A 15,955-nucleotide genomic window follows, 5' to 3' on the forward strand; every position below is an offset into this window, starting at 1 on the left:
AGGCTCCTTCCTAAAATTTAAATATTTGACAGAATTATCTTAGGTTGCTTAAGAAAATCTAAATCATACTTGTCTATCTGTAGGAATTGGAGTGTCTTTATCAATTGCATCGTACTTGGCATGAATAGCTCCCTGCAAAAAATAAAAGAAGATACATTAATTTATCATACCCTTAATGCAACTAGTAATATAGAAAAATCTATTTTTTACAAATATCTATCTTTGGAAACCTACCCAACTACAGATAAGCACATTCAAACCCAGTGTAAAACTCATCTTAAGAGAAATTTTCTGTGTCTTTGACAATCTATGATGAAAGTCTCTGCTAAGTCACAATTTGCCATTCTGCTGAGGCAAACTCTTGAATTATAAATACCACAACATGAATGTTGTGGATTAATTACTTAGCTAGTAAGTATGTTTGGCTGACCTCCCAGCCCCTACAACATAACACAACCTTGTTATGTTGTGTCTATAATTACATGATAGAATCATTAGGGCCTAAAGAGGTCATTTACAATTTTCAGTTACACACTGTTAAAAATTAAAAATAACTGAATAAATGACTACAAATTTTGGTCATGTTCTATAGGACCAAGCATGAAAAAAATAATATTATTCTGGCTTATTATCATGGTAGAGAAAGAGCCAGGAAGTAGGGTTCAAACTCCGATATCTGCTATATCAACTTCTTTGAGACATTCATTTAATGGGAGTTGGAAAACCTGATACCTGAAGTCCTCTTGGACTTTAGCATTATATTGTTCTACAAGTCTAATGATTACTGTATGATATTGAACCACTGGAATTCTTGTAAAGTAACCAACCAAACTCAAAGGTATTTGTAGAATCTTATCAAGGGAATCAGGAATGAAGAAAGGAAATTCTTCAAACAGAGAATTGAAAAGGATTCAAAATAGTTGAGGATTTTTTAAAATTTTTTTTTAGAGACAGGGTTTAGTTCTATCATCCAGGGTAGAGTGCAGTGGCACAATCAAGGTTCACTGAAGCCTCGAACTCCTGGGCTCAAGTAACCCTCCTGCCTCAGCTTTCCAAGAAGCTGGGACCACAGGCATGTGCCACCATTCCTGACTGGAATTCTTTAAAAAGCAAGGGTAATTATCTATAAGAGAATATAAGAAGACAAGATGACAAAGAAATTGACAAGAAATGAAAAAAATCTGGCTAGAATTTGGCCCATTGTCATGATTGATGTCATCGGAGTTCTCTGTTAGTACTGCAGACCACCACAATTTGTGACACCTCTCCCTTCCTCACAACCACAGAGAAAGTGTTATAGAACACATGGGAGCTATTTCTCTTGGTAGCACATTCCAGGTGGAACAGGTGTGCCAAAAGCCACTAAATTATGTTAGTGATTTTGACATGTCAGATTAGATCGAAAGATTTCTCCAAATTTAGAACCATTTATAAACAGATAATCATATTCTATAATAAGCATACTTCATAAGCAGGACTACCCACTTGTAACTGACATATATTCTTAAAATATTCCTTGGTAATAATCAAAACATTTTCTGTGACCACCATTAAATGAAATATTAAATAGCACAATCTAATAAACCCTCAATTATATTTTTCTTTTCTATTGTTTTCCTATGTTCCTTCCACTCAAAATTGCCAAATATTCTAATGCTTATATTTTATTATATAATTTTCTAGTAACTGGAAAAATACAAATTTGGAAAGCACTCTCCTTCTTCATCCTTTCTTAGCATAATTAATCAGCTTCTAACCTTTTCTTTTTTCCTTACCTCAACTCCCAGAAGAGCAGCCCAGGTTAAACCTCTCAAAAGAGGAGGAATGTCAATTCTTGCTTCTTTCCAGATTTGATTTTTTTTATATGGATAAGCCTATATCAAAAAAGAAATGAAAACGCCTCAAATTACCTAGTGCCATCTTTTAGTCTAGACAGTTCTGAATATACCCATGATAAAACTTAAGTGACTTGCAATAAATTTCAAAGTACATGCAATTATTATGTCTGGTGTTATTAATACATATAAATAAGCAGTAGAATGAATCCCTAACACCTTGCAAAATTTATATTATATAATTAAGAAGAGGAGCTGATTCTACCTATTTTTAAATCCTTCCTCTCTATTTGATGCTCTGGGGGGATTTAAAATGAGTCATTTTAAATGAAGGATAATAGTACCAGCCTCATACGGGTTAAATAAGACAAAGCAGGTAAAGCACTCTGTTAAAAACGTGGTGACAGAGAGAAGTGTTCAATCACTATAAGCTACTATTATGGGTACTTCTGCATTTTGCATATAAATTTGTACTTTTATAAATTTGTGTCTTAGGAGAAATTTCTAGAAGAGTATTAATAGGACAAAGGATACAGATGTTGTTAAGGTTCTTGATATATGCATTCAAATTGTTTTACGAAATGTTTCAGTACATTCACATTTATTCCAACAGAATGAGAGTTCCAATATCATTGCATCTGTGCTCACTTTGCGAATGCGGTATGGAAAATCAATCCGATTTTAATTTGTATTTTTTTTTCATTCCTAGTGAAGATGAACAATTTGAAAAGATTTACTAGTTGTATTTATATTATGTACTCTATCCATTATTCTGTTTCAATATTGATGTTTTTCCTGTTGACTTTTAAGCCTTCTTTTAAAAATAAGGACATTAAAGACATAACATACCAGAATCTCTGGGACACATTTAAAGCAGTGTGTAGAGGGAAATTTATAGCACTAAATGCCCACAAGAGAAAGCTGGAAAGATCTAAAATTGACACTCTAACATCACAATTGAAAGAACTAGAGAAGCAAGAGCAAACACATTCAAAAGCTAGCAGAAGGCAAGAAATAACTAAGATCAGAGCAGAACTGAAGGAGATAGAGACACAAAAAACCCTCCAAAAAATCAATGAATCCAGGAGTTGGTTTTTTGAAAAAATCAACAAAATTAATAGACCGCTGGCAAGACTAATAGAGAAGAAAAGAGAGAAGAATCAAATAGACACAATAAAAAATGATAAAGGGGATATCATCACCGACCCCACAGAAACACAAACTACCATCAGAGAATATTATAAACACCTCTATGCAAATAAACTAGAAAATCTAGAAAAAACAGATAATTTCCTGGACACTTACACTCTTCCAAGACTAAACCAGGAAGTTGAATCCCTGAATAGACCAATAGCAGGCTCTGAAATTGAGGCAATAATTAATAGCCTACCAACCAAAAAAAGTCCAGGACCAGATGGATTCACAGCTAAATTCTACCAGAGGTACAAGGAGGAGCTGGTATCATTCCTTCTGAAACTATTCCAATCAATAGAAAAAGAGAGAATCCTCCCTAACTCATTTTATGAGGCCAACATTATCCTGATACCAAAGCCTGGCAGAGACACAACAAAAAAGGGGAATTTTAGACCAATATCCCTGATGAACATCGATGCAAAAATCCTCAATAAAATACTGGCAAACCGAATCCAGCAGCACATCAAAAAGCTTATCCACCATGATCAAGTGGGCTTCATCCCTGGGATGCAAGGCTGGTCCAACATATGCAAATCAATAAATGTAATCCAGTATATAAACAGAACCAAAGACAAAAACCACATAATTATCTCAACAGATGCAGAAAAGGCCTTTGACAAAATTCAACAGCCCTTCATGCTAAAAACTCTCAATAAATTCGGTATTGATGGAACATATCTCAAAATAAGAGCTATTTATGACAAACCCACAGCCAATATCATACTGAATGGGCAAAAACTGGAAGCATTCCCTTTGAAAACTGGCACAAGACAGGGATGCCCTCTCTCACCACTCCTATTCAACGTACTGTTGGAAGTTCTTGCTAGGGCAATCAGTCAAGAGAAAGAAATAAAGGGTATTCAGTTAGGAAAAGAAGAAGTCAAATTGTCCCTGTTTGCAGATGACATGATTGTATATTTAGAAAACCCCATCGTCTCAGCCCAAAATCTCCTTAAGCTGATAAGCAACTTCAGCAAAGTCTCAGGATACAAAATTAATGTGCAAAAATCACAAGCATTCTTATACACCACTAACAGACAAACAGAGAGCCAAATCCTGAATGAACTTCCATTCACAATTGCTTCAAAGAGAATAAAATACCTAGGAATCCAACTTACAAGGGATGTAAAGGACCTCTTCAAGGAAAACTACAAACCACTGCTCAGTGAAATAAAAGAGGACACAAACAAATGGAAGAATATTCCATGTTCATGGATAGGAAGAATCAATATCGTGAAAATGGCCATACTGCCCAAGGTAATTTATAGATTCAATGCCATCCCCATCAAGCTACCAATGAGTTTCTTCACAGAATTGGAAAAAACTGCTTTAAAGTTCCTATGGAACCAAAAAAGAGCCCACATTGCCAAGACAATTCTAAGTCAAAAGAACAAAGCTGGAGGCATCACGCTACCTGACTTCAAACTATACTACAAGGCTACAGTAACCAAAAAAGCATGGTACTGGTACCAAAACAGAGATATAGACCAATGGAACAGAACAGAGTCCTCAGAAATAATACCACACATCTACAGCCATCTGATCTTTGACAAACCTGAGAAAAACAAGAAATGGGGAAAGGATTCCCTATTTAATAAACGGTGCTGGGAAAATTGGCTAGCCATAAGTAGAAAGCTGAAACTGGATCCTTTCCTTACTCCTTATACGAAAATTAATTCAAGATAGATTAGAGACTTAAATGTTAGACCTAATACCATAAAAACCCTAGAAGAAAACCTAGGTAATACCATTCAGGACATAGGCATGGGCAAGGACTTCATGTCTAAAACACCAAAAGCAACGGCAACAAAAGTCAAAATTGACAAATGGGATCTAATTAAACTAAAGAGCTTCTGCACAGCAAAAGAAACTACCATCAGAGTGAAAAGACAACCTACAGAATGGGAGAAAATTTTTGCAATCTACTCATCTGACAAAGGGCTAATATCCAAAACCTACAAAGAACTCAAACAAATTTACAAGAAAAAAACAAACAACCCCATCAAAAAGTGGGCAAGGGATATGAACAGGTATTTCTCAAAAGAAGACATGCATACAGCCAACAGACACATGAAAAAATGCTCATCATCACTAGCCATCAGAGAAATGCAAATCAAAACCACAATTGAGATACCATCTCACACTAGTTAGAATGGCAATCATTAAAAAGTCAGGAAACAACAGGTGCTGGAGAGGATGTGGAGAAATAGGAACACTTTTACACTGTTGGTGGGATAGTAAACTGGTTCAACCATTGTGGAAAACAGTACAGTGATTCCTCAAGGATCTAGAACTAGAAGTACCATATGACCCAGCCATCCCATTACTGGGTATATACCCAAAGGATTATAAATCATGCTGCTATAAAGACACATGCACACGTATGTTCATTGCGGCACTATTTACAATAGCAAAGACTTGGAATCAACCCAAATGTCCATCAGTGACAGACTGGATTAAGAAAATGTGGCACATATACACCATGGAATACTATGTAGCCATAAAAAAGGATGAGTTTGTGTCCTTTGTAGGGACATGGATGCAGCTGGAAACCATCATTCTCAGCAAACTACCACAAGAACAGAAAACCAAACACCGCATGTTCTCACTCATAGGTGGGAACTGAACAATGAGATCACTTGGACTCGGGAAGGGGAACATCACACACCAGGGCCTATTATAGGGAGGGGGGAGGGGGGAGGCGGGAGGGATTGCACCGGGAGTTATACCAGATGTAAAGGATGAGTTGATGGGTGCTGACGAGGTGATGGGTGTAGCACACCAACATGGCACAGGTATACATATGTAACAAACCTGCACGTTATGCACATGTACCCTAGAACTTAAAGTATAATAATAATAAAAAAATGAAATAAAATAAAAAATAAGGACATTAATCCTTTGTCTAACATGATTTGCATATATTACCACACCTTGTTTTTACTTTCTAATTGTACTTACTAAGAACATGTATCATTTTTAAAATTAAAGAAAGCTAACCGGACAAGATAAGTCATAAAAATTAACCTTCTTATTATTCAAGATTCCCTAAGAATTATCGAAAAAATTTAAAAAATGAATTCCATATTGGCTATTGTTAACACTGTATACTTTAGAATACATACCTTTAGCAGCCTGTCAAAGAGAACAATTCTATTTAGTTGGTACTCTGTGTCCTTCTCTCTGATGATTAAAGGGAGAGTGGCAGCTGCAGACAACTCATTATTGCTGTTTGAATGAGGTAAATTAGACTGGCTGTAAAAGAGAACAAAAGCAATAAAAAAAATGGACAAAAGGTACATTTTCCTTTTTCTTCCTAACTCTACCGACAGTGATTTCAGAAAAAGCACAAAATTTTAATAAACCAAAATATCAGGTTATTATTTTCTATTTAGGAAATACATTTCAAAGAAAATGTATAAAATTCTTATAAATCTAATATAAATAGAAAGAAAAATAAATGTAAAATGAGACTACATATACTCACTCATCTTCAAGTAATGGGTAAAATGCTTCTCCACCAACATCTTTCAATCTCTGTGTATTTAAAGACAATATTTATGTATAAACATATTGGGCAGAAACTTTGATCTGTGTTTAAAAAGACAAGTAATATAACAACTATGAATTTATAAAGGGACCTAGAAAAGTATAAAATAGAATCTAAAAATCAGTTCTTATAAACATGCAAGCATACAATGCCTCTACTGATTAAGGTTTGGCTGTGAAAAACAACTTTTCTTTTTTTTTTTTTTTCTCATCTATAGGTATCACTCATAAATGTTAGACACCTATCATGATATATTTTCCAAACACAACTCAGAATTACTAGCACTAGTATAAAACTTAATGAATGGGAAAAAAATTTTAAGTTATATGAAGAAAGATGATTAAAAAGAGGTACTATATAGCCATGTACATGTTGAAAGAACAACTTAGATTTAGTTTTGCTTTGGCATAATACAAGCTAAGTCAAAAAGAAAGGTACTAGAAAAAGGATTCCAAAACATTTCTCACATCATACTTCGAACATGTATGACTCAAATAGCTAATAAATCAATGGACAGAGTTTACTTAATGATTTTTTTTACAAAGTCATTTTAATAGTTGTTCCAAATAACAACCCTGACAGGATTACAGGTATTCTTCAAAACCAGAAGCAGGAAGGCAGTAGTAAAGTAAAATGTTAATCACATTCTAAGCAAGGTAATTAAAGTTAATGCCATCTTGCCCACTGCTCTGCTGTTCAACTTCCATTGTGAAGGCAGAATGTTTGCTCCTATGGGGATTGACATAGAAGTTCAAGCTGTATGTGCAGCAAGCACTGATCTTCTGTTGATCAGTCATTGTGCACCCATGTGAGTTATTCCCAGAATTGTTAAAGCTGAAGAAAAATCTTTTACTCAACACTAAGAATTCAGCAAACACTGAATTTACGCCTGGTTCTCCTCTAAAAATTAATGTGCTATACGCTTATCCTATTTTAGTAAACCTTTAGGTATATCTTTCATATATTAAAATTTTAAGTAAAGAAATTAAATTTTCCCAAGTGTTACTGCATTTTTAATACACATATCTTGTTATTAAAGATTAGTTTTCAGTATCCTGAATGTGATTGATTTTAACTGTAAGTATCTTGTCTGTCTTTTCTAAACAAAAATTTTGCACATTAGGAATTTTAAAAGGTGAACGAAAACACTAAAAATTATTTGGTTTCCGTATCATTTTAAGAATCAGCAAATTAATATTTCTTAATAACTACAGAAGAAAAGTATTTAAAATTTCGCAAGCAGAACTTTAAATTGAGACATTTAGACTTGAAGCCTACATTCATTTAACTTGGATTATATTTAAATTGAAGAAACAAATTAAGAGCAAAACAAAATCAGCTGAAATCATATATTTTGGATGTAATTTATTGTTTGCTACATGGTATTGTTACTTATTTTGTTACTTTCCACATTCTTTCTTTCAAAGAGATTATAAATTCAGAGTATTGAGTAGTAATAATTATACATTTTAATTTTCTGTTGATGGCATTATGGCAGACAAGGGATTCTAATACTGTCCTACTACATAACATGTAAAATATTAAATGGTTAGCTAAGCTTTAAAACATAAGGAAAATGCTGTGATAACAGATATAAAACCAGGCCTAGAAGAAAGGAGTTAATAACTGTGGTCTAGAGATTTAGACCATAATGGGATAAAGGTTTGGGAACCTGCATAACAGACCTTCAGAATGGAGAAGACCTTTCTAAAGCCACATAAATAAAAACTAGGGGAATTGCTAGCTTAGACAGAAAACAAGGATAGGTACCTATTTTAGCTTTGGCTATGAATAGTTAAAAATAAAAAGTCTGGGACTTCCACTTTCTTATATAAAATATAAACAGCTTAGAAGGCATCATTCTTCCTCTAACAAGAAAAATGCTGAACAAACTGAAAATCAAGAACTCGTCTCACATCTATCAGAATCAGAGCACTGTGATGTCCTAAAAACTGGAGGGACCCTCGAATACAGGGAATCACAGCTCACCAGGAACAGAGCCACTGCTGGAGCCTGTTAAGATTAATTAAAAGGTATTTATTTATACTTGCAGGCTGAGCACAGACTAATATGAGAGAGAAAAACTTCTAGAGGCCCAGCCTTAGGGAGGCCTTCCTTGCTTCCATGAGATTAACCTCCACAGGTCCCACCAGGTTCTCAAGGTGAAGATCTGAGAAAAATACCCTTGACTTCCTGTAAGGGGAGGTGGAAAGTAACCAACCTGAAATATAGCCAGGGTACTCTGTTTTCCTTAAGAGAGGTCTGCCTTAAAGGGAAACTCTTCTGCCAGGTCCTAACTAACTTGGGTTTTGCAGAAATCTAGCCAACTTGGGAAGGAAATATTCAACTCCAGTCCACTCCAGTCTTTGATGTAGGGGAAAAGAAATACCTGACTCTAGTCCCTCTAGCTTTCCTGTCTCAGCTTGGGGCAGAGGAGTGGGAGAAGCTGAGAAACCTTGTGAAGGTCACAGCCCAGGAACACAGGCTCACTAAAATCTGGGACTTAATCATAAGATTATAAAACACTTCTCCCCTGTACTTTACTACAACATTAATAGGGCTTTTATATAATAAGAGGATTCATTCCTTCATTCAGTTATCATATAGGAAGAAAACATATATCAAATGAAGATAAGTACAATGGAGGAAAAAAAAAAAAACAGGATGAAGAATACAAGGGATAGGTGTGGCGTTGCTATTTGATAAAGGATGGCCAACAAAAGCCCACCAATAGGTAACGGTTCAGTAGAGAATGGAAAGAAAGGAAATGGAAGCAGCAGAAGAGTGTTAGAGGCACCGGGAAGAGCAAGTTTAAAGGCCTTGAAACATATAACTTTAGAAAATGATTTAAAAACAAAATAAACAGCCTGAGTAAACTTATAACCATTAGGCAGACTGAAGTAATGATTACATCCAGATAGGGATAAGGAGCCATTACAATACGGTTTTAAAGCTAACTCCCATGAAACATTCAAGAAATAGATATATGTAATCACATAAAGTCTTTCAGAGAATAAAAAAAAAAAAGGCAACACTCTCGTATTTATCTTATGAGACTAGTACACCCCTGATACCAAACTAGCACGTTGCAGTAAAAGAAAAGAAACTCACAGGCCCATTTCAAATAGACACAGAAATGCAAACATTCTAAACAAAATATTAGAAAAATCAAAACACAAATGTATAAAAAAGGAAAAATGAAATCATGATCTGATTGGGTTTATTCCAGAAATATAAACATGGCTCAACATTGAAAAACCCCATCAATATAATTAAATCCATTAACATAATACATAAAAAACTATATGACCATCCCAATAGATACAGTAAAAACACTCAGTGAAATTCAACACCCATTCATAACAAAACGTATAACTAAGAATAGATGTCTATAGCTCAATGCAACAAATATCATACTTAATTATGAAATATAAAAAGCAACCTTTTAAAACCAGAAATGAAACAAGAATGCCCACTATTTGTTTCTATTCAATAGTGTTATAGAGGCTCAGCAAAAATAATTACAAAAGATGAAGTGAGTGAAGTGAATTAAGGTAGTGTTCTTTCCTTCATTTCCAAGAAAACCACAGAGACTCTATAGAGTCCTATTCTTATTTAAAAAAGAATAGGTTCAGCAACGTTGCCTGACACAAAATCCATATAAAAAAATCAATTGTGTTACTAATCATGCACAAAATAGTAGTTGAAATGGTATTTAAAAAAATATTACTGATGTATTTTTTAAAATAATCTACTGGTATACTTAAGATTTGATACATTTTACTATATGAAAAAATATTATTGATGTATATTTTAAACTCATCTACTGGTATACTTAAGATTTGTACATTTTACTACATGAAAATTTTGCCTAGAAAAGAACCATAAACAAATCTCAAACTCTAATGTGTAAGCTGAATTGTAGTAGTAATGTCTTCATTTTACTTTGAAACGCAAGAACAAAAAATATGACGGATTGATGCATGACTAGAAAGATAGACAGACATGTGGCAAAGCATGTAAAATGTTAATTATAGAATCTAGGTCACAGATTAGCAAACTGTTTCTATGCAGGAACATATAACAAATATTTTTAGCTTTGTGGGCCATGTGGTCTCCATTGCAACTACTCAATTTTACCATTGTAGAACAAAACAGCTATACATAATAGGTCGATGAATAGGTGTAACTTGATTTTGCTAATAGACCATATCAAATGGTTTATCTAGGTGGTAACTTGTTCACTGTAAATGCTTTCCAACTTTTCTGTTTAAAAATTTTTATAACAAAATGTTGGAAAAAATCATACTCATACATATATACACACACACATATATATACACACACACACACATACACACACACATATATATATATTCTATTTACAAGAACAACAACAAATTACCTTAGGAATAAATCTGATAACTGATATACAGACATTAAAAAGAAAATTGTTATATAAAATATGACAAATAAATGACATATTTATTTAGGCATGTTCAAGAAATAAAACCCTACATTTTAAATACATCAATTCTCTACAAATTAACCTATAAATTCATTGCAATGTCAATCAAAACCCTGTAATTTTTTATGAAGGTCTTTATGATGATAATAAAAATCAGCTAGTAGAGGAAGATGTTAAAGAGCTCCTACTCCATTTTGAGGACAAAAAAACTGAAAGTCTTCCTTTGCTAGATATCAACAGTTCACATAAAACTATAGATTAAGGCAATGTGGTATTTGCTAAAATTAGAAACACAGGCCAACCAATTAGAATACCAAGGCCCAGAGACATATCCATGCACATAGAAAAAGTTGGTATTGCACATCAAAAAAGTGAAGAGAAAACTATTCAATATATGGTACTGACATAAGGGGTATTTTTTTAATCAATGAAATACGATATTGGATACCTTCCTTACAACTTAATCTAAAATAAGTTCTAGGTGGGTTAAAGAACTAAATGGGAAACAATTATTTAAAATTTTTAAAAGGAAATATATAAAAACATTATAAAATATACTTATAACCTTGCTATTACTTTAAATAAGTTACATGAAAAAATACATCAAAATACATTTGACTATAAAAGAAAATACTGATAAAAATTTAGAATTCTATTCAATAAAACAATCAAAAGTTGAAGGAAGAGCTACAGATGAGAATATATTTTCATGACATACAGCTCACAAAGATACGGTATCAGGGATATAGTTCTAAAACTCCTCAAATCAATAAGAAATCACTCAAAAGAAAAACTGACAAGAGATATGAACTAGTAATGCATAAAGAGGTAGGCGAAGTGATAAAATATATGAAAAGACTTACAACTGCACTATAATCACGAAATTAAAAATTAGTGTTATAGCAAAATACCTTTCCATATCATTAGATTAACAATTTTTTAAAATTTAATAAAAGAAAGCATTACCAGGTAAATAAAGAAATGAGAACAGTTACCCAATGATGGCAAAAAGATAAACTGATAAAATCATTTTTGTGAACACTCAGGTAATAAAGCTGAAGTTGTACAGATGCAATTCTACTCTGGGGCACACATTTTACAGAAGCTCTCCCATATTTTGTGAAATCAAGGAGGCATACACAATATCTTGTGTATCTGTAAGGTTTTAATTAAAGAAAAAAAAACTAAAGCAGAACTGTCAAAATATCATTCTTACATTTCTTAGCTGGCATAACGATAATGTCACAGTGGTATCATCTAAAAGCGAGCTTCTATCTCGACCTTGTCCAAAGCTTTCGCCATCCTCAAAGAGAAAACTGAAAAGAAATTTTTAAAATAATATGCACACAAAATCCAGTTTATTGCTTCTTCTAGAAAGTAAAGTTTATTCTAAGTCATCAATCCCTTCATTAAAAAAGAACTAAACTTTAGACTGGATGTTTAATAAAACAATATATTGAGATTTCTTCAAACAAGTCCCGTTTTTAAATAACTCTTGAGTTGGTATGAACATAAGAAAATTTCAGAAAAACAAAAGTGTCATTTACAACCCTTTGTTCATGCAGTTTCAATGCTAACAGTACTCTCCTGACATTAGCCCAATGTTTTCCCGAGAAACTTTATACGCGTGGAAAAAGATAAAGGGAAGAAGAAAGAAAAAGCATATTGGATAGTAAGCTCATAGAAGAAAGGATATTAAATAACAAATGAATAAAATTTGTTTACAATTTCAATAAATTACTTTTAAGAATCTATATACCCTTTAAACCATTTCTTCTTACAATTTCCGTAATCTTACCTCTTACTTTCTACTTAATTCAATGTATGAGTGGTATACTCAAAGTTAACATTTAAAAATCAGATTAAAAGAGAAAAAAATATAAACTAGTCAATCCAAACAATACAAAAGTTTAAAAAGAAAAAAATGATGAGCAGATTACTTCTACAGTTGCCTACAATGATCAAACCTAAGTCTTGAAATCTAAAAATTTTATTTTATTTTATTTTATTTTGAGACAGGGTCTCTCATTTGCTCAGGCTAAAGTGCAGTAGCATGATCTCGGCTCACTGCAGCCTCAACTTCCCTGGGCTCAGGTGATTCTCTCACCTGCAGCTGCCTGAGTAGCTCGGACTACAGGCACACAACATCATGCCCAGCTAATTTTTTTTCTTTGTAGAGGCAGGGTTTTGCCATGTTGCCCAGGCTGATCTCAAACTCCTAGGCTCACGCAATCCACCTGCCTTGCCTCTCAAAGCCTAAAATTAAAAATTTAAAGTATTAGTAGAAGCTCAAGAAATTTAGGTTCATATTTTTATGAACAAATATGAATAGCAATGTTAATGACAATCTTAGTCCCAAGGTTGTAGAGGTATTTAACTTGCAGTCTAACTTATAGCATGATATCTTCTTATACAGTTTTGCAGATTTTTTTGCAACACACTAGCACAGTAATGATCTCTAGGACATGCAGTGAGACCACACAGTTCATTTACATTTATAAGTATATTTGCAAAAAGAACATAGTTGTTTTTAGTAGGCAAACTAACTAGTTTTTAGTTAACTCTCTTAAATATTCTATTGTGACTTGTGTATTTTTCATTAACATCAATTATTGCAAGATATTCCATAATATTAACTTCACTTCAAATAGGTCACAAAGCATATTATGGATCAAAGACAAGTGATGGGAACTGCAATTAGAAACTCTGGCCAATCAAACAAGGTGTTGATTTCAATTGCTTCCAATAATCACTTAGTTGGGATGTCTACCAAAAAAAATTTTAAGAACAACCAATTTTCTTTTTTATTATTATCATATAAGTATAATTATTATCATTTATTTATTTATTTAAATTTCCAAGAGAAGTTTCTTTCCTTACTTGGGGAGTGTGCAGATAGGTGGTTTGGATCGAATGATCTCCTTGTTGACAAGCTCTTTCTCCAAGTCACCTCCAGCCAAACACCAAAGGTAATAAACTTCTTCAATAGATCTTTCTGACAGGTAATCATTATTTATATCTATTAAAAGCAAATTTAAGGAATCATTGTATTATATTTTCTACCTTTATTAAAAGTCAACAGGCAGTAATAGCTGCCATTCTAAAAAATAAAAATAAACACTGAAGAACAGACTTCCAGTTTCTAGTCAGTAGTAAGGAGGCTGAAATTTGCTACTCCATCCTAACAACAAATAAAAAGCTGAACAGAATGAAAAATCAACAATTCTTGGATCTGTAAGAGAGGTGAGGACATAGGGCAAACTTCTGTCCCCAGGACTGGAGACAGAGAGCAGAATACAGGGAGTTATAGCATTCTGGAACAGACATTCATGAGTAGTGCCTCAGGAACCAGTGCCAAGTTTGGAAAATCTAAACTGCAATTGAAAATTACTGGAGCTCAGTGTGGACAACTCTGAGAGTCAAAAACTCCAGGGGGAACCAGTCATAAGGGATACCCGCACACTTTTGTGAGTCTGGAGATTGACACGATTCTCACAGTAGATATTGGAGGAAAATGCCTTTATGTTTCCAGCAGTGGCAGAGGAAATGGAACCACTCTGAAATACGATGAGCACTGTTCTTAACAAGGTCAGCCTTCAGGATAAACCGGTTAGTCAGAGCCTAACTGACCTGGAGAGGGGAAATACCAAAGTGCAGCCACCTCTAGCCTTCTATGTGGTGGTTAAGGTGTGGGGAACAGAAGCATTCTGTAGTAAGTCCTACGATTAGGTCTCAATCTTTAAGTGAGCCAGTGACTCTAGATAAAGTGTTTCCTTGCCCTTAAGGAGTGGCTAGAACGAGCTGGAGCTTGGTGTTTCCCTTCTCCTACCTGGAGGTATGCCATGATTGGCAGATTCTGATTTAATTTTTGTAATAATTTGAATGCTCCTAGCTGAAAATAATATACTACTAAAAGTGGCTTATATAATAAAGACATTTATTCATCTCTCCTAATAAAATCACAGGTATAGGAGGGGCCTATGCTTATCAAAATTCTAGACCATTTCCTGCATTAAGAAGAGAAGACAGTGGGCCGGGCGCGGTGGCTCAAGCCTGTAATCCCAGCACTTTGGGAGGCCGACACGGGCGGATCACGAGGTCAGGAGATCAAGACCATCCTGGCTAACGCGGTGAAACCCCGTCTCTACTAAAAAATACAAAAAACTAGCCGGGCGTGGTGGCGGCGCCTGTAGTCCCAGCTACTCGGGAGGCTGAGGCAGGAGAATGGCGTAAACCCGGGAGGCGGAGCTTGCAGTGAGCTGAGATCCGGCCACTGCACTCCAGCCTGGGCGACAGAGCCAGACTCCGTCTCAAAAAAAAAAAAAAAAAAAAAAAAAAAAAGAAGAGAAGACAGTGGTGAACCTATGCTGCAGTACTTTCTTGACAAGAAAATTTGTTTTTTCCCTACAAGTAGCCCTTATGCCCAGCACTTTCATTTAGATCCAATTAGCCAACTCTAGTTCACAAGCTTACTGCCCATAGAAAAAAAACACTTGGAATTTTCACCCTTTATAATGAATACATAGTATTGGAAATTTTACACTCTATATTGGAAAAGGAATAAGGGTAGAAAATAGCACATGCGGAGGCAACCAACACAAATTGTTCCTTCCCTCCTATCTCAAGGCAATGGCTGGCCGCTTTTTCTGAAGTCTTCCTTGATGTCCCAGACAGAAATACACAATTAGGTGCTCCTGCTATGCTGCCATTGTGCTATATTCATATTGACCTTCATTTATAATAGTGATTGTATAACTAAATGTCTGTCTGTCTTCCCATTTGGTATGAATGTTACTTAAAGATACAGTATGTGGGCTGGGCGCGGTGGTTCAAGACTGTAACCCCAGCACTTTGGGAGGCCGAGACGGGCAGATCACGAGGTCAGGAGATCGAGAACATCCTGGCTAA

General features: G+C 34.5%; 1 protein-coding gene across 5 annotated transcripts in view; it reads right to left on the reverse strand.

Moving 5' to 3' along the window:
* TBCK (TBC1 domain containing kinase) overlaps positions 1-15,955 on the reverse strand; it is a 243,705-nt gene that overhangs the window by 157,924 nt on the left and 69,826 nt on the right. For all 5 annotated transcript variants that reach the window (XM_073017536.1, XM_073017534.1, XM_073017533.1 and 2 more), the window contains 6 exons: positions 13,928-14,066; positions 12,264-12,363; positions 6,517-6,566; positions 6,155-6,284; positions 1,776-1,874; positions 70-132 (listed from right to left, as the gene is read on the reverse strand). In XM_073017536.1, coding sequence (XP_072873637.1) covers positions 70-132; positions 1,776-1,874; positions 6,155-6,284; positions 6,517-6,566; positions 12,264-12,363; positions 13,928-14,066 — 581 coding nt within the window. The remainder of the gene's footprint in view (positions 1-69; positions 133-1,775; positions 1,875-6,154; positions 6,285-6,516; positions 6,567-12,263; positions 12,364-13,927; positions 14,067-15,955) is intronic.

Source organism: Chlorocebus sabaeus, chromosome 7, assembly GCF_047675955.1.
Source record: "Chlorocebus sabaeus isolate Y175 chromosome 7, mChlSab1.0.hap1, whole genome shotgun sequence".
NCBI lineage: Eukaryota > Metazoa > Chordata > Mammalia > Primates > Cercopithecidae > Chlorocebus > Chlorocebus sabaeus.